We start from the raw sequence: 25,433 nt of genomic DNA on the forward strand, positions 1-25,433 counted from the left end.
GTGAACCGGGAGGTACTACCAGGTAAGGAAGGTGCGGTGGCCCCAGCCGTGGGTGAGAGGAGCTCCGCTCTGACACCCCCGCTCCTGTAGGTCGCCGCCGTTGCTCCGCTCGCTCAGAGAGAGCATGGCCCTGAGAGGCGTCTCTGTGCGGCTGCTGAGCCGCGGACCCGGCCTGCATGTCCTTCGCACGTGGGTCTCGTCGGCTGCGCAGACCGGTCAGTGCGGGGTCGGGAGTGTGGAGGGAAGGAGGGAGGAACTGAGGGTTTAGGGACTGTCCGGGGTGACTTTCCCGTTCTGTGCTTGCAGAGAAAGGCGGGAGGACACAGGGCCAACTGGCCAAGTGTAAGGACCTCTGGTCGCGCCGTGTGTCTGCTGCCCCTGTTCAGCTGTCTGTCTGCTCCAGGTGGACTCTGTCCCGGAATCCGAGGGCTGCCCGGGCGGGGTGGCAGGGTCGTGGCCAGGGTCAGAGGCACTAAGGCAGTGAGTGCGCTGTGCCTGCGGGGCCGGAGAAAGGTCACCTGGTCAGTCTCGCTTGCAGCTCGCAGTAGCCGGGGGGCGACATGGGTGTTGGGGGGGCAGGGCTGATGAGGGTCTGAGAAGAGAGGGCACAGGGATCTTGCGGACTGGACCGAGGCGAATTCCCCTTCCCAGCCTCGCGTCCCCAGTTTGACTGGCAGGACCCGCTGGTGCTGGAGGAGCAGCTGACCACAGATGAGATCCTCATCAGGGACACCTTCCGCACCTACTGCCAGGAGAAACTCATGCCTCGCATCCTGTTGGCCAATCGCAACGAAGGTGGGCGGGCTGGTGGGTGCCCTGAGGCTGCTCCTCCCCCTGGAGCCACAGCCACCCCTCCTCAAGGCCCCTCTGTCCTTGGGGCTGGGGCTTCCTGTGGCCTAGGGCTGGGCCTGAATTTGGGCACTGGTCCCTTTGCAGTTTTTCATCGGGAGATCATTTCGGAGATGGGGGAGTTGGGTGTGCTGGGCCCCACCATCAAAGGTAAGAACAAGTATCTCTCCACACACTGCAGACCCCTCTGTATTCTGAAAGCCTCTTCCTCCTTCCCTCCCTTCCTCCCTCCCTCCCTTTCTTCCTTCCTTCTCTTTCTTTTCCTTTCCTTTCCTTTTTTCTTCCACCCCACTCCCGCCAGAGTCTGGCTCTGTTGCCCAGGCTGGAGTGCAGTGGCACGATCTTGGCTCACTGCAAACTCTGCCTCCCAGGCTCAAGTGATTCTCCTGCCTCAGCCCCTCTAGTAGCTGGGATTATAGGCATGTGCCACCATGCCTGGCTAATTTTTGTATTTTTAGTAGAGACCGGGTTTCACCACGTTGGCCAGGCTGGTCTCAAACTCCTGACCTCAGGTGATCCACCCACCTCAGCCTCCTAAAGTGCTGGGATTACAGGCATGAGCCACCACGTTCAGCCTTCTTTCTGAGACGGAGTTTCGCTCTTGTTGCCCAGGCTGGAGTGCAGTGGTGCAATCTTGCTCACTGCAGCCTCCACCTCCCGGGTTTAAGTGATTCTCCTGCCTCAGGCTCCCGAGTAGCTGGGATTACAGGCATCCGCCACCACGCCTGGCTAATTTTTGTATTTTTATTAGAGGTGGGGTTTCACCATGTTGGCCAGGCTAGTCTCGAACTGCTGACCTCAGGTGATCCACCCGCCTCGGCCTCCCTATTACAGGTGTGAGCCACCATTGCCCCGCCCTTTTCTTTTCTTTCTTTTTTTTTTTGAGCTGGAGTCTCACTTTGTCACCCAGCCTGGATTACTGGATTACAGTGGTACGATCTTGGCTCACTGCAGTTTCTTCCTCCCAGGTTCAAGCAATTCTGCCACCTCAGCCTTCCGAGTAGCTGGGATTACAGGGGTGCACACCACCACGCCCAGCTAATTTTTGTATTTTTTAGTAGAAATGAGATTTCACCATGTTGGCCAGGCTGGTCTTGAACTCCTGACCTCAGGTGATCCACCCACCTCGGCCTCCCAAAGTGCTGGGATTATAAGCGTGAGCCACCGTGCCTGGCCCTTTGTTTCTTTTTTTAGAGACAGGGTCTCACTATGTTGCCCAGGCTGGTCTCAAGTGATCCTCCTGCTTTACTGAAAGCCCCCTTCTTTCCCTAAGCCACAATTTCCCAGTCTGTAAAGTGGGGCTGTTGTCCCACCCTCTGAAAGTGGCTGTGGAGATGAAATGAATAAACCTCAGCTAGGGCCAGCTTGGTGCCTGCCTCCTTATGTGTCCCTATCCAGCCCTGTCTGTTGGGTCCTAGCTGGGCAGGCCCCTGTTCTCTATTGTCCTGCTTTCTCCTCCTACTGTCACCAGGATATGGCTGTGCTGGGGTTTCGTCTGTGGCGTATGGGCTCCTGGCCCGAGAGCTGGAGCGGGTGGACAGTGGCTACAGGTCGGCGATGAGTGTCCAGTCCTCCCTCGTCATGCACCCTATCTATGCCTATGGCAGCGAGGAACAGCGGCAGAAGTACCTGCCCCGGCTGGGTGAGTGGCTGCCCATGGGGCCTGGTGGAAGGAAGACAGTCTCTGAGGTCTGGAACTCAAGGGTGGGGCTGTCCCCTGAGCCTATTCTGTCCCTATCTCAAAGATAGCATAAGTGGCCACCCCCTGCCAGACCCTGGGCTTCACCTGGAGATCTGATCCCTGGCCAGCGTGATTGTTCCCCTCTGTGACCACCGTCATCTCCCTATGCTTTCTGTGTTCCCCAGCCCAGCCCAAAGTGTAAAATCCACCAGGTCCCTGCTGGCCATTTGCAGTGGCTCACACCTATAATCCCAGCACTTTGGGAGGGTGAAGTGAGAAGATCCCTTGAGCCCAAGAGTTCGAAACCAGCCTGGGCAACGTAAGGAGACCCCATGTCTATTAAAAAACAAAAAAAGGAAAGCACCTATGTGACCTGCGCTAAGCGGATGTTGGCCCTCTTTTCCGTGGCGCCTCAGAGGCGTTCAGCCGCTTCAAGATGAAGCTGAACATCTCCTTCCCAGCCACTGGCTGTCAGAAACTCATTGAAGTGGATGATGAACGCGAACTTTGTACTTTTTATGAGAAGCGTATGGCCACAGAATTTGCTGCTGACGCTCTGGGTGAAGAATGGCAGGGTTATGTGGTCCGAATCAGTGGTGGGAACAACAAACAAGGTTTCTCCTTGAAACAGGGTGTCTTGACCCACGGCCGTGTCCACCTGCTACTGAGTAAGGGGCATTCCTGTTACAGACCAAGGAGAACTGGAGAAAGAAAGAGAAAATCAGTTCGTGGTTGCATTGTGGATGCCAATTTGAGTATTCTCAACTCAGGTTGTTGAGAACAATAACTCAGGTTATTGTAAAAAAAAAAAAAAAGAGAAGGATATTCCTGGACTGACTGATACTATGGTGCCTGGTCGCCTGGGGCCCAGTAGAGCTAGCAGAATCCATAAACTTTCAATCTCTCTAAAGAAGATGATGTCTGCCAGTATGTTGTAAGAACGCCCTTAAACAAAGAAGGTAAGAAACCTAGGACCAAAGCACCCAAGATTCAGCATATTGTTACTCCACATGTCCTGCAGCACAAACAGCGGCGTATTGCTCTGAAGAAGCAGCATATTAAGAAAAATAAGGAAGAGGCTGGAGAATATGCTAAACTTTTGGCCAATAGAATGAAGGAGGCTAAGGAGAAGCACCAGGGATAAATCGTGAAGAGACGCAGACTGTCCTCTCTGCGAGCTTCTACTTCTAAGTCTGAATCCAGTCAGAAATAAGATTTTTTGAGTAACAAGATCAGATTCCCCCCCCCAAAAAAAACACCCACAAGGCCCTGTGTGACCAGGCCTCTGCTGACCTTCCCACCTCATCTCTGGCCACTCATGTGCTCCTCCTAGCCAGACTTAGCTACTTGAAATTCTCCAGAAGTACCACCAGTTCTTTACACATCTGTTCCCTCTCCTGGCACTGCTCTTCCCCACAGCCTCCTCCTGCTTAACTCCACACCCTTCCAGTTTGGCCAACTCCTTCCTGATTCCCTGGGTCCCCCTCCCCATCTTGGCATTGTGATCATGACTTTGGGGTAACCTGTCTCTTGAAAGCAGGGCCAGATCTAACTTAGTTATGAGGTCTGACTCAGGGGCAAGGGTAATTTTTTTTTTTTCTTTTTTTGAGATGAAGTCCCGCTCTGTCCCCCAGGCTGGAGTGCAGTGGTACGATCTTGGCTCACTGCAACCTGCGGTTCCCCAGTTCAAGCAATTCCCGTGCCTCAGCCTCCCGAGTAGCTGGAATTACAGGTGCTTGCTACCCATGCCTGGCTAATTTTTGTATTTTTAGTAGAGATGGTGTTTCACCATGTTGGCCAGGCTGGTCTCGAACTCCTGACCTCAAGTGATCCATCCGCCTTGGCCTTGCAAAGTGCTGAGATTACATGTGTGAGCCACCTCGCCTGGCCTAATTTTTTGTATTTTTAGTAGAGATGGAGTTTCATCATATTGGTCAGGCTGGATTTTTTTTCTTTTTTGAGATGGAGTCTTGCTCTGTTGCCCAGGCTGTAGTGCAGTGGCATGATCTTGGCTCACTGCAACCTCTCCTGCCTGGGTTCAAGCGATTCTCCTGCCTCAGTCTCCTGAGTAGCTGGGATTACAGGCACCCACCACCACATCTGGCTATTTTTTTTTTTTTTTAAGTAGAAATGGGGTTTCACCATGTTGGCCAGGCTGGTCTGGAACTCCTGACCTCAATTGATCCACCCGCCTTGGCCTCCTAAAGTGCTGGGATTACAGGCATGAGCCACTGCGCCCCACCATAAGGATAATTTTTGAGTTAGGGGATGTATTGGGGACCAGGCAGCCTTGTGACCTTGTCTTGTGCCTGCAGCTAAGGGGGAGCTGCTGGGATGCTTTGGGCTCACAGAGCCCAACAGCGGAAGTGACCCTAGCAGCATGGAGACCAGAGCCCGCTACAACTCATCCAACAAGAGCTACACCCTCAATGGGACCAAGACCTGGTAAGGGTTCTGGGTGGTGGGCAGGTGGTGAACAGGGGCAAAGTGGCATTGGTCAGACCCCTCACCGACTGTTCCATCCCCAGGATCACGAACTCGCCTATGGCTGATCTGTTTGTAGTGTGGGCTCGGTGTGAAGATGGCTGCATTCGGGGCTTCCTGCTGGAGAAGGGGATGCGGGGTCTCTCGGCCCCCCGGATCCAGGGCAAGTTCTCGCTGCGGGCCTCAGCCACAGGCATGATCATCATGGACGGTGTGGAGGTGCCAGAGGAGAACGTGCTCCCTGGTGCATCCAGCCTGGGGGTAAGTGGCAGCCACTTTGGGAATGGGTGTTGGGTCACCTGAGGGTGCGGCTTTGTCAGGCAGGCTCCGTGCTGGGGACGCAGCTCCCTGTGCCTGTGGAGCCCACACAGTGGTGATTCTTACTCAGCCGGACTCACTGACGTGCTGAAAACTGCCCCCATTTGGTGACCGTCTCGCTCATCCCGGCTCTGCCCGGGACACATGGGCCTGAACCAGCTCAGTCATTTGACTCACAGTGCATCTTCTGGCATCCGTCAGCCTCCTGGCTCTGAGCATGGAACCCAGATGCCAGGCTGGGTGGGACTGTGTGCAAACCGAGCGAGCAGGCACCGAGCTTCGGTGCCAGGGCCGTCTGTGATGTGAACCACAACCTGAGTCCCCCTGCGTGGGGTGGCTGGGGAAGAGGCTTTCCCTGCTTCACAGTTGGTTCTGCATAGGCCCTCTTGGTGTCTCTTGGGTGGGGCTGAGGCGCCATCTCAACCCTACAGGGTCCCTTCGGCTGCCTGAACAACGCCCGGTACGGCATCGCGTGGGGCGTGCTTGGAGCTTCGGAGTTCTGCTTGCACACAGCCCGGCAGTACACCCTCGACAGGTGTGTGGGGGCTGCAGTGAGATTCTCTGGGGGTGTGGGGCAGCTTGGGTTTCATTCTCTACCCCATGGGTGACTCCCCAGCCCCCACCCACCAGGCCTGAGTTCTTTGCTCTGGAATGACCAGTGACATCCTTCTGAGCAGCCGTGGGCTGAGTCGACGACAGGGCCAGGGCGAGCCTGGGGGCACTGAGGCAGCCTGGGAAGGCTTCCTGGAGCAGGGGGCCCCAGGACAGGGATGGGGTGGGAGAGTGGGCCTCCCCTCGCCCTTACCCTGCCATTGCCCATGTAGGATGCAGTTTGGTGTCCCGCTGGCCAGGAACCAGCTGATTCAGAAGAAGCTGGCAGACATGCTCACTGAAATTACCCTGGGCCTTCACGCCTGCCTGCAGCTTGGCCGCTTGAAGGACCAGGACAAGTAGGGGCTGCGTGGCGGGGGCCGGGGGATGGCAGCGGTGGGTGGAAGACCTTGTGTCCTTCCTGGAGAGAAAGGTCCTTCCTGCCTGGTGGCCCCGAGGACCTGAACCTTCTGCTGTCCCTCTTGTCCTTGATGGGCTGGGCTGAGGACAGCCCCACTGGTCCCTCATTGGGAGCTTGGCTGCATCAGGGAATCCCCACCCCGGGCTAGATTTGCTTGGGGTGTTGGGATGCCAGGATCCCCAGTCCTCGTTACCCTCATGTGCCGCTCCCAGGGCTGCCCCCGAGATGGTCTCTCTGCTGAAGAGGAATAACTGCGGGAAAGCCCTGGACATCGCCCGCCAGGCCCGAGACATGCTGGGGGGGAATGGGATTTCTGACGAGTATCACGTGATCCGGCACGCCATGAACCTGGAGGCCGTGAACACCTACGAAGGTAGGAGCTGGACCTCGGAGGGCTCACTGCGGCCTCAGTGTCTGGGGAGGGGGTACAGCGAGGTGGGACGGGGACAGGCCTGAGTCCAACTCCACCTATCACTAAGTGACAGTGTGACCTGGGGCGAGCTTCACCCCTCTGTCCTTCATCTGGAGTTGCTCACATGGGGACTGTGGAAGTGAAGTGCTTCATGTACCACACAGAGGCCCCATTAGGCCTTGCGAGGGGCTCCCAGGTCTTTCTCCCACATGCTCAGGAGGAGGAATGTTCCTGAGACAGGTAAGCTCCGAAGGCAGCCCAGGGGTGAGGCCTGACTCCTAGCAGGCTGGTGGATGCAAGGGAGTGAGCGAAGCTACACGCAGGACTCAACGCTCCATTTTATGTTAAGAGACAAAAGTCATCTTCAGACGACAGTGTTTGCACCCTGCAACTGATGGTGATTTACATGGGGGCCCAGAACCCCTTGCTTGGTGGGAAGACAGATGTGGAAAAAGATACTTAAAAAAAAAAAAAAGTGCAAGCCCAGCATGCGCTATGCAGAAATAGAGGGAGGTATGAGGACCCCCCGGGCAGAGATGCTTCCAGACAGAGAGAACAGCAAATGCAGGAGGGGTGCCTTCCCTGCGCACCCTGCAACCCCAGATCTTGTCTCTATCTGGCAGCTGGGGGGTGGGGGGATCCTACAAATGTGAGAATGACCCTGAGGACAAGCAGAGGGCGCCGTGAGACAGTTTTATGCAGAGAAGGGATGAGTCAGATTTGGTGCTTTAGGGGCTGGGTACAGTGGCTCACACCTGTAATCCTAGCACTTTGGGAGGCTAAGGCGGGAGGATTGCTTGAGCCCAGGAGCTAGAAGTTACAATGAACTATGATCACCCCACTGCACTCCAGCCTGGGTGACAGAGTGAGACCCTATCTATATAAAAAAAAAAATAGGTTTGTACTTTAGGAAGTAAACAGAATTGGCTCTAAAAAGGAGGCTACAATCTGCCTTCTGCTTCAAGGAGCTGGGGAGGAGCAAAAAATGAGACACCAGGGCGTGGGGTGTGGGATTCTCTGGGAGAGGCGGCTTCAGGTGGGCAGAGGTCAGCTGAGGCAAGTGACCGCTTTCCCGATGTGCTGTCCCTCCCATCCCTCCCGAGGGTAAGAAAGGGCTTGCTGTGTTTCCCTGGAGCTCAGGGGTGCTTTCAGCCTCTGTGGCAAGGAAGCATGGCCAGGTTGAAAATCAAACATTTAATAAACTGTGGGGCTCGGGGTGGGGAGAACTTGCCAAGGGTGGGGAGCATGAAGGCTGGGCCTATGGCAGGCGCTGGACTTGCTACATTTTGGGAGTTCAGCACAAGGAGCTTTGGGTTTTTGTTTTTTTCTGCCAAGATGCATTATAGAACCATGAAAAACAATTTCTCAGTGTGGCCCAAATGGTGGCCTCACAGTCTTCTCCTGGAGACTGTCACTAAGGCGTGAGTCTCCCGGCAGCTGTCAGCATTCACCATCTCTGTGGGTCTGTTCTTCTGAAGCAGTGGCCTGGGGATACATGAAAATTGATTTTAAAGGGAAGTTGTGAGCTATGAAAACTCCAAACCGACTCTGTATTAATCTTGTCCAGGTACACATGACATTCACGCCCTGATCCTTGGGAGAGCTATCACGGGAATCCAGGCGTTCACGGCCAGCAAGTGAGTCCGCTCCATCAGGGGTCCGAAACTCTCAAGCCCCTTTCTGGAGAGATGCCTGGCTGGACCACAGGAGCGCTGTGCTCTGAGCTTAGAAAGGGAGGTGGCGGATGGAGTGGGAAGTGAGAGACACTGATTTTTAAATATCAAAATTTCCCTTCTGAAGTCGTTCAGATGTGTTCCTTAAAAAGAAGATGGAACTCTCTGTAGAGCGTCTCAATCCACTTTTAACCATGGATGAGAACAGACTCCATTTACCCTGAAATAGCAGCTTCTCTTGAGAGGAGAGTGACATTGAAGCAACTCCGTCTGCTCCAGCTGACCCCCTCACACCGAGTTCACAGTGTGCCCTCCCTCCCTCCCATCTGGGGGTGGTGCCTTATGCTGGGTGTTGGAGCAGAGTGAGGGAGAGGAAAATAAAGAGCTGCACATCTGACCCCAAGGTGTCAGGCCGGTTTACGGGTAACCACCTGAGAAGTAGTTTCAGCCACAGAAGAAACGAACACGTCTGGGGGCTGTGAGTCGCTGGGACGTGGTGGGGACTTTCCCCTAGAGTGGTCTGGCCCCCGTCTGAATCTTAGGCTCTGGTGTGAAAAAGAAACCCAGGTTAGCAGTGCCGGTCTGTGTCAGGGCTTTGGGCAGAGGGGATGATTTCTGAGTGGCAGGGGTGCAGGGGACTTTGTCCTTTCTGTCACCACAGAGCTGCTCATACAACAGTGGGACATGACAACGGTTTGGCTTCCCAGCTCAGACACACCATGTTATAGGGGACCACAAACAAGATGGTGAGTGCACCAAGGGCTTTGCAGGGACTGTGGCCTGGCGGGGTCAGGGCTGGGTGCCTGGTTTCTGTTCACATTTACTCTTGGCTGGGCCATCCCTGTCCTCTTCCTCAGGCAGCACCCCCCGTGTGAGTTTACTCATACCTCAGGCTGGAGACACAGGTCTTTGTACACAGTCTCCACACTGTGGCAGACTTGTTTGAGCTCTGTCTCCAAATGGCTGATCTTTGCCATTTTCTGGGTGAACTCTTGGAGCTTTTCCTGGATGATCTTGTTATGGTCATTATAAATCTGATAGATCCTCTCCTCTAATTTCTCTGTCAGATCCGAAACCTGTTAAAGAATAAGATGTGTTCTTGGAAAATCAAACAAGAGGTATCACAAGACATCTGTGTTAAGTGGGTTTCTTAGATTTCTGCAATTTATCTTATGAAAATGACAAAATAGGCTGGGCACGGTGGCTCACGCCTGTAATCCCAGCACTTTGGGAGGCAGAGGCGGGTGGGTCACTTCAGGTCAGGAGTTTAAGACCAGCCTGGCCAACATGGTGAAACCCCATCTCTACTAAAAATACAAAAATTAGCCGGGCATGGTGGCACATGCCTGTAATCCCAGCTACTTGGGAGGCTGAGGCAGGAGAATCACTTGAACCCAGGAGGAGGAGGTTGCAGTGAGCCAAGATTGCACCACCGCACTCCAGCCTGGACGACAGAGTGAGACTGCATCTCAAAAAAACAAAAAAAAATAGAAAATGGCAAAATAGGCCAGGCATGGTGGCTCATGCCTGTAATCCAGCACTTTGGTAGGCCAAGGTGGGTGGATGGATTACTTGAGGCCAGGAGTTCAAGACCAACCTGGCCAACATGGTGAAAACCCATCTCTATTAAAAATATAAAAGCTAGGCCAGGTGCGGTGGCTCACGCCTGTAATCCCAGCACTTTGGGAGGCTGAGGCGGGCGGATCACGAGGTCAGGAGATCGAGACCACTGTGAAACCCTGTCTCTACTAAAAATACAAAAAAAATTAGCTGGGTGGGGTGGCGGGTGCCTGTAGTCCCAGCTACTTGGGAGGCTGAGGCAGGAGAATGGCGTGAACCCGGGAGGCGGAGCTTGCAGTGAGCCGAGATCGCGCCACTGCACTCCAGCCTGGGCTACAGAGCAAGACTCCGTCTCAAAAAATAAATAAATAAATAAATAAAAATAAAAACTAACTGGGCATGGTGGTGTGCACCTGTAATCCCAGCTACTCGGGAGGCTGAGACAGGAGAATTGCTTGAACCTGGGAGGTGGAGGTTGCAGTGAACCAAGATGATGCCATTGCACTCCAACCTGGGCAACAAGAGCAAAACTCCGTCTCAAAAAAAAAAAAAAAAAAAATTAGCAAGGCATAGGTGACGCACACTTGCAGTCCCAGCTACTCGGAAGGCTGAGGCAGGAGGATCACTTGATCCCAGGAGTTGGAGGCTACAGTGAGTCATGATCACACTACTGCACTCCAGCCTGAGGGACCCTACCTCAAAAGAAGAAAACACCAAAAACTAAAACCCAGTGCAGTGACTGGGGGTCAGATTGCCTATATTTTAAATTTTTTTGTTTTGTTTTGTTTTGTTTTCTTGTGGCAGAGTTTCGCTCTCGTTGCCCAAGCTGGAGTTCAATGGCATGATCTCGGCTCACTGCAACCTCCGCCTCCTGGGTTCAAGCGATTCTCCTGCCTCAGCCTCCCGAGTAGCTGGGATTACAGGCATGTGCCACCATGCCCGGCTAATTTTTGTATTTTTAGCCTCAGCCTCCTGAGTAGCTGGGATTACAGGCGAGCACCACCACACCCCACTAACTTTTGTATTTTTAGTAGAAACGGGGTTTCATCATGTTAGCCAGGCTGGTCTCCAACTCCTGACCTCAGAAGATCCCCACCTTCGGCCTCCCAAAGTGCTGGGATTACAGGCATGAGCCACTGCACCTGGCCTGTTAAATTTTTTTAAGAGGCAAAAGTATATACAGTCGTGTGCTACATAATGACATTTTGGTCAATGTCAGACTGTATATACAATGATGGCCCATAAGAGTATAATGCCATATTTTTACTGTACCTTTTCTATGTTTAGATATATTTAGATACATAAATACTTACCATCATGTTATAAGTGCCTACAGTATTCAGTATGGTAACATGCTGTGTGCAGGTTTGTAGCTTAGGAGCAATAGGCTCTTTCACGTAGCCTAGGTGTGTAGTGGACTATACCATCTAGGTTTGTGTAAATTCACTCTATGACGTTCAGACGATGACAGTGTCACCTAGGGATGCATGTCACAGAACTGTACAGTACAAGCTCCGCCAGGTTAGGAAGAAAGTACACAGAATAGAAGAGGCATCCAACAAAGTGGCCTCTGGGTGGTGTATCAAAATAAATAAATAAATAAATACATACATACATAAATGTTTTTGTATCTTTTCTACTAGAGGCCAAGGCAGCGGGGTGAGGAGTTCAAGACCAGCCTGGGTAACATAGCAAGATCCCACCTCTACAAAAAAAGTTTTAAAGAAAATTAGCTGCGTATGGTGGTGCACACCTGTAGTCTCAGCTACTTAAGAGGCAGAGGTGGGAGGATCATTTGAGCCCAGGAGTTTGAGGCTTCAGTGAGCTGTGATCGTGCCACTGCTCTGTAAGCCTGGGCAATAGAGTGAGATGCCACCTCTAAAAATATAAATAAATAAATAAATAAATAAATAAAATAAAACAAGTGAGCCGGGCATGATGTTGCACGCCTATAGTCTCAAGCTACTCGAGAGGCTGAGGTGAGAAGATTGCTTGAGCCCAGGAGTTCAAGATTGCAGTGACCTGATTCCATCACTGCACTGCAGTCTGGGCAACAGCAAGACTTGTCTCAAAAAAAAAAGAAAGAGGAAAATAAAGTCAATTTGTCATCAAGACACCTCGAACCAGCAAGCTGTCCTACTCACGTGACCCATTATGTATTTGTTTGTTTGTTTTTTTTGCTGGAATTATAGGCATGTGCTACCATGCCTAGCTAATTTTTTTTTTTTTTTTTTTTGAGACAGTGAGCCAAGATCGTGCCACTCTACTCCAGCCTGGGCAACAGAGAGAGACTCTGTCTCAAAAAAAAAAAAAAAGAAAAGAAAAGAAAAGAAAACCAGAAAGAAAGAGGCAGTCTCCTTTTTCTTCTTCTTTTTTTCTTTTTTTTTTTGAGATGGAGTCTCGCTCTGTCACCCAAGCTGGAGTGCCGTGACGTGATCTCTGCTCACTGCAAGCTCCGCCTCCCTGGTTCAGGCCATTCTCCTGCCTCAGCCTCCTGAATAGCTGGGACTACAGGCGCCTGCAACCACGCCCGGCTAATTTTTTGTATTTTTAGTAGAGACGGGGTTTCACCATGTTAGCCAGGATGGTCTCCATCTCCTGACCTTGTGATCCCCCTGCCTCAGCCTCCCAAAGTGCTGGGATTACAGGCGTGAGCCACCGCACCTGGCCCCTATTTATTTATTTTTGAGATGAAATCTTGCTCTCTAGCCCAGGCGGCAGTGCAGTGCAGAGCCACTGCACTGAGCCAATTTTTCTATTTTTAGTAGAGACGTGGTTTCACCATGTTGGCCAGGCTGGTCTCTAACTCCTGGCCTCAAGTGATCACCTGCCTCGGCCTTCCAAAGTGCTGGGATTACAGGCGTGAGCCACCGCACCTGGCCCCTATTTATTTATTTTTGAGATGAAATCTTGCTCTCTAGCCCAGGCAGCAGTGCAGTGACTGCACTGAGCCAATTTTTCTATTTTTAGTAGAGACGTGGTTTCACCATGTTGGCCAGGCTGGTCTCTAACTCCTGGCCTCAAGTGATCCACCTGCCTTGGCCTTCCAAAGTGCTGGGATTACAGGCATGAGCCACTGTGCCTGGTCCCCCCATTATATATTCTGAAGAGGCATCAGGCGCAACCATTCATGTAGGACCTGAACATCACACCAGCTTTTGCAAGATGTAAGCCCTGGGCATGTTGAAGAACCTCCACTCCCCCGTCACAGACCATTTGATGGCTTCTGCAGGACATATGGGTGTGACAATGCAAGTTGTGCCTCAACCCCCTACTCCCATGGCTGCTCGACCTTGCCTGAAGTAAGAGGGCGTCCAACGCCCCGCTCCCTCAGCCTGGCTCTCTCGTCAGGCAAATCATTCATTTCCAAGCCTTTTCTATACGATGGGTCCAATCTCTTCTCTGTAGGACTATTCTAAGGGTAAATTGAGATACAGATGGTCCCCAACTTACTTACTACAGTTCAACTTACTACATTTTTGACTTACAGCATTTTCAATTTGCAATGGGTTTATTGGGACATAGCTCCATCATAAGTGGAGGAGCGCCTGTGCTGTGTGTGAATGGCCTAGCACCGTGCCTGGTGTACAGCAGACACTCATCAGTGGTTCATTCCCTCCCCTTTTGCATAAGGAATCCCCCCTCTCGCTGGGTGGAGTCTGTCACCTTGGTTTTCAGGCTGTTCCTGAAGTTGGTCATGAGTGCGTGGTCCTTTTGCCGGCTCTCGTTGATGTTTTCGATCAGCTCCTGGGCTCTCTTCTGCAGGATGTCAATGCTTGAGTCCAGAGAGGAGAAGTAGAGTCCCGACTTCCCTTCCAGGACCGTCAGCTGGCAACTGGCACTGGAGGTGGCGACACAAGGGCAAGAAACCTGACTTCTCAGAGTACAGGAAGCGGCCAGGTACAATCGCTCATGCCTGTAATCTCAGCACTTTGTAGGCCGAGGTGGGCGGATCACAAGGTCAGGAGTTCTAGACCAGCCTGGCAACATGGTGAAACCTTGTCTCTACTAAAAAAACAAAACAAAAAATTAGCCAGGCATGGTGGCATGTGCCTGTAGTCCCAGCTACTTGGGAGGCTGAGGCAGGAGAATTGCTTGAACCCGGGAGATGAAGTTGCAGTGAGCTGAGATCACGCCACTGTACTCCAGCCTGGGTGACAGAGCGAGACTCCGTCTAAAAAAAAAAAAAAAAAGGACAGGATGCTGAGATCAGCACCAGACTCTTCCAAGAGCGGCTGATCTGAGAGAGCTACATGGTGGGAGGGGACCCGCGTTGTTGCCTTCCATGGGTGACACGAGGCATGCTTCCTAGGTTATTCCATTCACACACACACCCTGAATGATGAGAATGGCACCCCCATTTTATAGCTGAGAAAACAGACCAAGAGGCACGACTAAATATGCCCAAGGTTCCAGACTAAGGAGGTCTGTCTGTCCCCAAAGCCCACTGTTATTTTATGACACCAACTTGCTCCTTTGGAATTTTGGAATACCAATAATAGTATCAATGCTTTTTTTTTTTTTTTTTTTGAGACGGAGTCTCACTCTGTCGCCCAGGCTGGAGTGCAGTGGCGCGATCTCGGCTCACTGCAAGCTCCGCCTCCCAGGTTCATGCCATTCTCCTGCCTCAGCCTCCTGAGTAGCCGGGACTACAGGCGCCCGCCACCACGTCCAGCTAATTTTTTGTATTTTTAGTAGAGATGGGGTTTCACCGTGTTAGCCAGAATGGTCTCCATCTCCTGACCTCGTGATCCGCCCGCCTCGGCCTCCCAAAATGCTGGGATTACAGGCGTGAGCCACCGTGCCCAGCCCAATGCTTTCTTTTTTATTTTCTTTTTTTTATAGAGACAGGTCTTGCTCTGTTGCCCAGGCTGGAGTGCAGTGGCACAATCATAGCTCACTGCAGTGTCAGTTTCAAATGATCCTCCCACCTCAGCCTCCTGAATAGGTGGGACTACAAGCATGTGCTACCATGCACAGCTAATTTTTAAAATTTTTAAATAGAGACTGGGCTTCACTATGTTATTGAGGCTGCTCTCAAACTTCTGGCCTGCCAAAATGTTGGGATTACAGGCATGAGCCACTGCGCCTGACTGATGTAATCGGCAATCTCCTGCAACCTCTGTCTCCTAGGTTCAAGCCATTCTTCTGCCTCAGCCTCCCGAGTAGCTGGGACTACAGGTGCACATCACTACACCCAGTTAATTTTTGTATTTTTAGTAGAGACGGGGTTTCACCATGTTAGCCAGGCTGGTCTCGAACTCCTGACAAGTGATCCTCCTGCCTGGGCCTCCAAAAGTGCTGGGATTACAGGCGTAAGCCACCACGCCTAGCCTGATGCTTTCTTAAGTGACCTTCCTGTCATTAACCTGCTGCATCCCTTTCCCAACCTACTGGGTGATGTTGACCGCCTGGGGCTACAGTGTACCTGCACCTCCTTGCTCCCACCAGGTGAGGTAAATACCTGTTGAATTATATTTAAAGAGCATTTAAAGAAATGCGCACACACAAAAAGTTGTTGGTCCCATGCTGTACATGTAACTGTAATTATGTAATTCAAATATTGTGTTAACAAGTGAAATAGTGGCAGAAGAGTGACAGCTGTCTAAAAAGCTAAACAGAATGAAAAATGTTGAGTAATATGTAATGTTACGTAACTTCATAATATTCAATGTAATAAAATGGAACTTCAGTTGGGTATGGGAGAGAGAACGAAAATTGAAGCAAAGATCATAAAAATCTAGGAAAATTCTGCATATAGATTGCTCTGCCAAGGCCTTGTTCTCTGCTTTAAAAATAGAGCTGGGGCCGGGCGTGGTGGCTCAAGCCTGTAATCCCAGTACTTTGGGAGGCTGAGGTGGGTGGATCACAAGGGCAGGAGTTCGAGACCAGCCTGGCCAACATGGTGAAACCCCATCTCTACTAAAAATACAAAAAATTAGCCGGGCGCAGTGGCGGGCGCCTGTAATACTGGCTACTCAGGAGGCTGAGGTACAAGAATTGCTTGAACTTGGGAGGCAGAGGTTGCAGTGAGCCGAGATCGCACCACTGCACTCTAGCCTGGGCAACAGAGTAAGACTTTGTCTCAAAAATAAATAAATAAATTAAATTAAATTAAAATAAATTAAAACAACTGAAAATTGTGGGTAATGCATTGTGAATGAAGTTTATGGAAAAAAATGTGATCTGATAAGGCAACCCATTGGTATTTTAAATTAAGATATATTTTTTCTTCTTCTGATTCTCTGGTTTATTTGACCTGTTTGATGTCTGATCAGTTAGCGGTTCTGGCCAGGTAGAGCTGCCCCTCTTGAGTCACAGCTAACATTTCCTCAGCCATGTTCCCAGCACTGAGCTAAGTCACGTGCCTTGTCTTGGTGCATCCTCACGACCACACTCGGGTCATCTGCTGTTCTCTTTACGTTATGGCTGAGGACATGGGCTTAGAGTGGTTACACCACCTTCTCAAGGTGGAGGACAGTCTGTGGCAGAGCTGGGCTTTGTACCCAGAAGGCCTGACTTCCCAGCTGGTATCCTGCTTCCTACTAAGGCACTCAGGCGCCACTCCCCTCCTGGATCTTACATTTCCTCGTCGCCCTCTGAGGTCCTCCAGCTCTGAAAGGCCAAGCCTTGTAGGTGTGGACAGAGCAGTTCCTGAATGCAGCAGGTCACTCTTGTGTCCACAAGCAGGTGACTGATAACTTACAAAAATAAATCTCGGCCAGGCACAGTGGCTCACACCTGTAATCCCAGCATTTTGGGAGGCCGAGGCGGGTAGATCACCAGAGATCAGGAGTTCAAGACCAGCCTGGCCAACATGGTGAAACCCCGTCTCTACTAAAAATATAAAAATTACCCAGGCATGGTGGTGTGTCTGTAATCCCAGCTATTAGGCGGACTGAGGCAGGAGGATCGCTTGAACCTGGGAGGCAGAGGTTGCAGTGAGCTGAGATCGTGCCACTGCACTCCAGCCTGAGCGACAGAGTGAGACTCCATCTCAAAAATATAAAATAAAGAAAAATAAATCTCAGCTATCTCAACCAGGCACAGTGGGCTCACACCTGTAATACCAGCACTTTGGGGGGCTAAGGCAGGTTAATCGTGAGCTCAGGGTTTTGAGACCAGCCTGGGCAACATGACAAAACCCCATCTCTACAAAAAACACAAAAATTAGCCGAGCGTGGTGGCGTGCACTTGTAGTCCCAGCTACTTAGGAGGCTGAGGTGAGAGGATCACTTGAGCCTGGGAGGTCAAGGCTGCAGTGAGCTTGATCATGCCACTATACTGGAGCCTAGATGATATCACACCACTGTACTCCAGCCTGGGCGACAGAGTGAGACCCTGTTTCAAATAAACAAAACAACCACAACACACATATACACCCCTCCCCTCTCCACCCGGTCTCCCCCAGCCAGCTACCTCCCTCTTTCCTCCCCATTAAGGCCAAGGTTCTAGAAGGAGCTGCTTACATTTTCCGGGCTTTTTTTTTTTTTTTTTTTTTGAGAGAGAGAGAGTCTCACCCTGGGCTTCTTTTCTTTTCTTTTCTTTTGAGACGGAGTCACGCTCTGTCACCGAGGATGGAGTGCACTGGCATGATCTCGGCTCACTGCAAGCTCCGCCTCCCGGGTTCACGCCATTCTCTTGCCTCAGCCTCCCGAGTAGCTGGGACTGACTACAGGCGCCCGCCACCATGCCCGGCTAATTTTTTGTATTTTTAGTAGAGACAGATTTCACCGTGTTAGCCAGGCTGGTCTCGATCTCGTGACCTCGTGATCTGCCCGCCTCAGCCTCCCAAAGTGCTGGGATTACAGGCGTGAGCCACCGCGCCCGGCCATCCTGGGCTTATTTTCTTACCCCATTCACTTTTCAGTCCATTGTAATCAGGTTCCTCCCCCGGTTCTCAAATGAAACAGCTCCTACCACAGTCCCCATGACCTTGTGGTTAGACCGGTAGACATCTCAGAGCAACATGCTGACCTCTTGGCAGCAGCCAGCACTGCTGACCACCCTTCCCTGCTACTCCCGACATGTGGTATCCCAGGGGTCTGTGCTTGGGCCTCTGCTGTCTTCTTGCCAGACACCCTCAATTACACACTTGCTCTGCAGTGAGGCCTCCATGCCTCCTCCCTGCTGGCCCCTGCAGCTAATATCCCAGCCACCATTCCACAATGCACAGGCTGTTATTCTCCAAATGCATTCATTCCCGTAGCATGGGATCCCTGAACAGTCCCCTTTCCCACCTACGTCCTGTCTCCTCCAGAAAGTGTTCCTTGGCTGGATTAAGTGCACACAGCACCTACGGTTTCACTGTCTACTCCTTGGCCTCCTCCTGTAGTCTGCTGAAGGGCCAGGGCCATCCTTTATCTTTGTATCTTCAGTATTTACCCCTCATGAGAGAAGCAATAAATGTGCTGCTAATAAATAAATGACTTGCAAGTCCATTACCATCCACACTTTGGATTCCATCATCTAAATTCTATCATCCCAGCCCATGCCTCTCTCCTGAGCTCCCAAGAATATATGAAACCTCCCAGCCTCCCCACATGGCTGTCTCAAAGGCATCTGAAACTCCACATTTGCACAACCAAAAGCGTCATCTCCCAGGCAACCTGACTTCATCTTCCATTCCCTTAGTTAATGACATAAAAAGCCACCTGGTTCCCAAGCTCAAAACTTAGCAGCAAGCCTAGAGTCCAGCTTCTCTCTGTCCCTCTGCATCCTGTCTCAAAATCCCCTCATTTCTACCTTCTTTTTTTTTAATTTTTATTTTTAATTAATTAATTTTTTTTTCAGATGGAGTTTCACTCTTGTTGCCCAGGCTGGAGTGCAATGGCGCGATCTCGGCTCACCGCAACCTCTGCCTCCCGGGTTCAAGCGATTCTCCTGCCTCAGCCTCCCAAGTAGCTGGGATTACAGGCATGCACCACCACACTCGGCGAATTTTGTATTTTTAGTAGAGACAGAGTTTCTCCATGTTGGCGAGGCTGGTCTCAAACTCCTGACCTCAAGTGATCTGCCTGCTTCGGCCTCTCAAAGTGCTGGGATTACAGGCGTGAACCACCGCGCCCAGCCTTTTTATTTATTTATTTTTGAGACAGAGTCTTGCTTTGTCGCCCAAGCTAGAGTGCAGTGGAGCGATCTCAGGTCACTGCAACCTCCAAATCCCGGTTTCAAGCGATTCTTCTGCCTCAGCCTCCCAAGTAGCTGGGATTACAGGCACCCGCCACTGCACCTGGCTAATTTTTGTATTTTTAGTAGAGACGGGGTTTCACCATCTTGGCCAGGCTGGTCTCCAACTCCTGACCTTGTGATCCACCTGCCTCAGCCTCCCTAGCTGTAATCCCCTGCTGGGATTACAGGCGTGAGCCACCATGCCTGGCCCTACCTTCTTAATGTCTCTAAATCTACCATCATTAGCAGCTCTATAACTTTCACTTCTCAACTAGGCCATAGTGACCTTTATTTTATTTACTTATTTATTTTTCTTTTGTAAAAAATTTTGTTATTATTATTTTGTTTTTGAGACAGACTCTCACTCTGTCGCTCAGGCTGGAGTGACAGGCTGGAGTGTCGCTCAGGCTGGAGTGGTGCAATCTCAGCTCACTGCCACCTCCACCTCCCGGGCTCGAGTCATTCTCATGCCTCAGCCTCCTGAGTAGCTGGGACTGCAGGCACACGCCACCACGCCTGGCTAACTTTTGTATTTTTAATAGAGACAGGGTCTCACCATGTTGGCGAGGCTGGTCTCAAACTCCTGACCTCAAGTGATCTGCCTGCTTTGGCATCCCAAAGTGCTGGGATTATAGGCATGAGCCACCGCGCCTGACCTTTTATATTCTTTTTTTTTTTTTTTTTTTTTGAGACGGAGTCTCGCTCTGTCCCCCAGGCTGGAGTGCAGTGGCATGATCTCAGCTCACTGCAAGCTCTGCCTCCCGGGTTCATGCCATTCTCCTGCCTCAGCCTCCCGAGTAGCTGGGACTACAGGCGCCCGCCACCACGTCCGGCTAATTTTTTGTATTTTTAGTAGAGGCGGGGTTTCACCGTGTTAGCCAGGATGGTCTCGATCTCCTGACCTCATGATCCGCCCGTCTCAGCCTCCCAAAGTGCTGGGATTACAGGCGTGAGACACTGCGCCTGGCCTGACCCTTTTTTCTTCTTTTGAAGACAGGGTTTGCTACATTGCCCACGCTGGAGTACATCAGTACGATTACTGCAACTTTGAACTCCCCCAGGTTCAAGTGATCCTCTCGTCTCTGCCTCCTGAATATCTAGGACTACAGGCGGGTACTGCTACTCCTGGCTAAATTTTGTTTAATTTTTCTGTATAGATGGAGGTCTTGCTATGTTACCCAAGCTGGTCTCAAACTCCTGGCCTCAAAAAATCCTGCCTCGGCCTCCCAAAGTGCTGAGATTACAAACGTGAGCCACGGTGTCAGCCCCTAATGACATTCTACACTGTAATCTGATTTCCTACTCCTGTTTGTCAGCCTAAAACCGTCCCCACCAGCCACAAGATCAAGTCTAAATTCCTTCACACAGCATACAAGGCCTTCCAAGGCCCTGGCCTCCACCCTCTCTTCCAGCCTTAATGGGTTTTTTTGTTTTTCTTTCTTTTTTTCTTTTATTGAGAAGGGGTCTCACTCTCGCCCAGGCTGGAGTGCAATGGCATGATCTTGGCTCACTGCAGCCTCCGCCTCCTGGGTTCAAGCAATTCTCCCACCTCAGCCTCCCCTGTAGCTGGGATTACAGGTGCCCACCAACCATGCCTGGCTAACTTTTGCCTTTTTTTTTTTTTTTTTTTTTTTTAGACGAGGTCTCGCTCAGCTGCCCAGAATGGAGTGCAGTGGTGCAGTGCCACGATCTCGGCTCACTGCAACCACTATCTCCCGGGTTCAAGTGATTTTCCCATCTCAGCCTCCTGAGTAGCTTGGATTACAGGCACCTGCCATCATGCCCAGCTAATTTTTGTATTTTTAGTAGAGATAGGGTTTCACCATGTTGGCCAGGCTGGTCTTGAACTCCTGACCTTAGGTGATCTGCCTACCTCAGCCTCCCAAATTGCTGGGATTACAGGCGTGAGCCACAGTGCCCAGTGCAGCCTTACTGGGTTTTTTTGTTTGTTTTTTTAAGACAGAGTCTTGCTGTCACCTAGGCTGGAGTGCAGTGGCACGATCTCGGCTCACTGCAACCTCTGCCTCCCGGGTTCAAGCAATTCTCCTGCCTCAGCTTCCCAAGTAGCTAGGATTACAGGTGCCCACCACTGCACCCAGCTAATTTTTGTATTTTTAGTAGAGACAGGGTTTCACCATGTTGGCCAGGCCGATCTCAAACTCCTGACCTCGTGATCTGCCCGCCTTGGCCTCCCAAAGTGCTGGGATTACAGGCGTGAGCCACCAAGCCCGATCTAGCCTTACTGTTTTCTACAGCCCCTCCATCTGCGGCAATTGGGGACCTACCACAATTTCCCCAAATATGTCAGCCTTTGCCTGGAATGACTTTCCCTTCCTGCCTCCTTCATAATGGAACATTTGGAACTTTTGCTTCTCTACCCCCGCTACACCTAGGCCTTGCTGGTCACAAAGCTGCCAGTTTATGAACATCAGTCCCCTCCAGCGCACGACACCTTGAGGGTGCAGACTACACCCTACTCATTTGTTTTGCAGCACCCCAAAGGCTTCATCAGTTTGCTGAATATCTAAATGAATGCAGCACTGACACTGGGGCTCCCACACCTCCTCGTATCCAGTTCGCCTTGTTGTCTCAGCCTCTCCTGGATGCTCTCAACAGTTTCAGACCCTAAAATTAAAATCAATGAGAGCACCAGGTGTTTCTTTTTGTGTGATTGTTCACAACCTGCTTGAGCTGCTAATGGTTCAGAGCTGCTCCTTTCTAAGGCTCAAGGGATGAGGCTGGAACCGGTTTTCATGGCAGCTAAGCAAACAGTAAAAAAAATAAATAAATAACTTGAATTCAGCTAATTCGAGTTTCATGGTAGGACAAAGGCCTGCATCAGATGTCTGCTGAGAGCTTCTTTATTTTTCCAACCTCTCCTTTGGGGATTTATCCCTTTCGATTTCATTTTTCTTTATACTCAGCAGCTGCATATTAATCAGGATGCTAATGAATCATAGCCTTCCCTGGGCCTGCATTCACCAATTAACTTTAATAAACAAAATACGTGGTGTCCTCTCTGCTGGCTTTCCCGGTTCCTAGGCCGGCTTCTGTTGCCGAACCCTGGACCAAGGCCAGAGAATGCAAGTCAGCCCAACACAGCACGTCGGGTGTGCATGGCCTGCGCCCAGATTGGGCAGTGGGCTGGGGGCTGTGAACACAGCGCTGCGTTCATCTATTATGGTCTGTCCTTCTAAGAAGTCCCTAATTTGGCTGCGAGGATTAGGACATAGTTCCTAAGCAGGGCCCACGCTGGCAGGGGGCCCAGGAGCTGCGGAGGAAATGGGTCTAAGCGAAGAGACCATCTGTTCGCTCCAGGTAAAGCTGTGATTGGCAGGCGACTGAGCCAGAACCGCCCGCTGGTGGGGCCCTCCCTCCGTGGCCTCTAACAGATATACAAGTAAACAATCCGCCAGCCACTTATGACCACCGCGGGTGGCAGTCCCGGGAGAGGAGGCAAGCTAATCAAACATTCAAGGGGGGAACACAACAGAATCTCTGGCGCTTAGGCAAAACAATGTTTTGCTGAAGTACAGCCAGGAAGGGGGAAGATTTGAATGGAAGCTGATGAGCCAGTTCCTCAACCTCTCCTTTTCTCTCTGGAAACGTGTTAACATTTTAATCATGTTGCTGAGTATCTGCTGCTAGATCTATTAACTGGCCCCTGCACTGGTTTTAATCCATCTGTTTTTTGGCCCAGAGTTCCTGTGGAGCTCCTCGAAGTCTCTAAATGATTTGCAGCGGTGTGTGTCTCTTCACTACACAGATCCTGGTCTAAACATGCTATTCCGCAGTAATGTATTAGCAAACAAACGACTTCAACCATTGCTTCCCTTTTTTTTGGTCTCCAATTGATAGCACACACCTATAAACCATTTCACGTGTGGCCTGCTTTCCAGCAGAGGAATGTGCGAGGAGAGGGAAGCTGGCTTTCTGCCTGGAGTCCTCAGGGCCCTGTCCTGACCCTCCTCTCACTCCTTCTCCAGGTGAGCTCATTCATTCCACAGCTGCTGCTGAAACAGTGACTCCCACAGAACCATCTCCAGACCCTCACCCCACCCCGAGTTCCGGTCAGAAAGTCGAACTGTATCCTAGACATGTGGATGTCCCTGGCCACCGAAAGTGGCTCAGATAAACAAGGACAACACAGAACTCATGTTCTTGTCTCTGCCAGAGAAGCCACCACCTACTGGAAACCACCACAAGCTGGAAAGCAGACAGCAGTGATATGCTTGTAAGCATTTAGCAACTGGCTGTGTGATGGGGGGGAAGCCCTGATTTGTAGTGTTTGCCAGTTTCCGTGGTGCAGAGCCTCCCACCATAGCCAATTTCAGGCTACCAACATGAAGACTCTAAATGCCAAGTTGGGAAGAGATGTGTAGAATCGGCTCTTGCAAGCCGGTAGGAGCTGGCCCCAGTACATCATGGCCGGGAAACATCCTCCCTCATCCCCTTCCTGTGCCTCATGGCACAAGGCACTTCCTCCATCTGCCCTGCTAAAGGCCACCCCCCCACACCCCCCCATAGAAGCCTCCCACTAGACCTCCCTACATCCACACATTCTCCCTCCCAACCATTCTCTACAAAGCAGCCATATTTTTTTATTAATATTTTTTGAGACAGGGTTTTGTTCTTGTTGCCCAGGCTGGAGTGCAATGGTGCAATCTTGGCTCAGTGCAACCTCCGCCTCCCGGGTTCAAGCGATTCTCCTGCCTCACCCTCCCAAGTAGCTGGGATTACAGGCATGCACCACCACTCCTGGCTAATTTTGTATTTTTAGTAGAGACGGGGTTTTGCGATGTTGGCCAGGCTGGTCTTTAACTCCTGACCTCAGGTGATCCATCTACCTCGAATTCCCAAAGTGTTGGGACTACAGGCGTGAGCCATCGTGCCCGGCCTGCAGCCGTATCTTTTTATAACAGGAACCTGAGCATGTCACTTCTGTGACCCAGCAGTTCCCCTCCTAGGTATGAGTATGCCCAGGAGAAATGAAATCATGTCCACACACAAACTTTTCTAAATGGATTTCATAGCAGTGCTGCTCATAATAGCCAAAAAGTGAAAACCACCCGAATGACTATCAACAGATGAATGGATAAACAAAATGTGGTAGACTCATGTGGAATATTATTCAGCCATTGAAAAGATGAAGTCCAGATGCAGTGGCTCACGCCTGTAATCCCAGCATTTTGGGAGGCCACCGTATCTGGCCTGGAGTGATGAAGATGTTTTAAAGTTGACTATGAGAATGGTTGTCCAGCTCTGAATATACCAAAAGCAATCAAATCATACACTTCAAGGAGGTGAGCCAGGCGAGGTGGCTCACGCCTATAATCTCAGCACTTTGGGAGGCCGAGGCGGGCGGATCCCGAGGTCAGGAGATTGAGACCATCCTGGCTAACATGGTGAAACCCCGTCTCTACCAAAAATACAAAAAAAAAAAAAAAAATTAGCCAGGCTTGGTGGCACGTGCCTGTAGTCCCAGCTACTCGGGAGGCTGAGGCAGGAGAATTGCTTGAATCTGGGAAGGGGAGGTTACAATGAGCCAAGATCACACCCCCTCACCCCAGCCTGGGCGACAGAGCTAGACTCCGTCTCAAAAAAAAAAAAAAAAAAAGAGGTGAACCGTATGCTATATGAATTATATCTCAAAGCTGTTACTGAAAAAACCTCTAGGATAAAGTCTGTAGCCCACAAAATGCCTCATAACCTGGCCCCTTCTGCAGCCCTCCCCTTGCACTCACCCCTGTACCCTACTCGCTCACCTAGCCACACTGGCCTTCCTTTAGCTCCCCAAATGCCACAAGCAGGGACTTCGCACGAGCTCTTCTCTCAACCCCTCCTTCCCCACCCTGCCCACACCTTCTGCTTCAACATCTCTTCTACAAGGACACCCTCCTTGGCTCCCCGTTCCCAGCTGGCTGCCCACAGGGGAAAGGTCTCCCAGCACCATGATCTCTTCCGTGTTGGTGCTTGGTCAGATGCAAACACCAGGAGGGTATGAGCATGTCTGTCTGGAGAACAGGAGTGTCCCTGCTGCCAATCACAATACTGCCATATCAGTCTTCTTTTTTTTTTTTTTTTTTCTCGAGACAGGGTCTCACTCTGTCACCCAGGATGGAGTACAATGGTGCGATCTTGGCTCACTGCAACCTCTGCCTCCCGGGTTCAAGCAATTCTCCTGCCTCAGGCTCCGGAGTAGCTGGGATTAAAGGCATGCACCACCACGCCTGGCTAATTTTTTGTATTTTTAGTAGAGACAGGGTTTCACTA

At 51.1% G+C, this 25,433-nt stretch overlaps 2 protein-coding genes and 1 pseudogene across 3 annotated transcripts in view; 2 read left to right on the forward strand and 1 right to left on the reverse strand.

Annotated features, from left to right (window-relative positions):
• Nucleotides 1–8,824, forward strand: GCDH (glutaryl-CoA dehydrogenase; the record flags this gene model as incomplete). Its single annotated transcript, NM_001134139.1, is given in 12 exon segments — nucleotides 1–22; nucleotides 91–215; nucleotides 307–342; nucleotides 652–795; nucleotides 937–999; nucleotides 2,321–2,491; nucleotides 4,846–4,975; nucleotides 5,059–5,275; nucleotides 5,764–5,867; nucleotides 6,157–6,282; nucleotides 6,557–6,717; nucleotides 8,324–8,824. Coding segments are annotated over 11 exon segments (1,317 nt in total). The 3' UTR covers nucleotides 8,398–8,824.
• On the forward strand, nucleotides 2,502–4,839 carry LOC100453293 (small ribosomal subunit protein eS6-like; annotated as a pseudogene).
• SYCE2 (synaptonemal complex central element protein 2) overlaps nucleotides 7,936–25,433 on the reverse strand; it is a 21,234-nt gene continuing 3,736 nt past the window's right edge. For both annotated transcript variants that reach the window (XM_009252858.4, XM_054539865.2), the window contains 4 exons: nucleotides 13,656–13,830; nucleotides 9,317–9,505; nucleotides 8,861–8,974; nucleotides 7,936–8,241 (listed from right to left, as the gene is read on the reverse strand). In XM_009252858.4, the coding sequence (XP_009251133.2) occupies nucleotides 8,197–8,241; nucleotides 8,861–8,974; nucleotides 9,317–9,505; nucleotides 13,656–13,830 (523 nt within the window). In that variant the 3' untranslated portion in view covers nucleotides 7,936–8,196. The remainder of the gene's footprint in view (nucleotides 8,242–8,860; nucleotides 8,975–9,316; nucleotides 9,506–13,655; nucleotides 13,831–25,433) is intronic.

This window comes from Pongo abelii, chromosome 20 (assembly GCF_028885655.2).
Source record: "Pongo abelii isolate AG06213 chromosome 20, NHGRI_mPonAbe1-v2.0_pri, whole genome shotgun sequence".
NCBI classification, from domain to species: Eukaryota; Metazoa; Chordata; class Mammalia; order Primates; family Hominidae; genus Pongo; species Pongo abelii.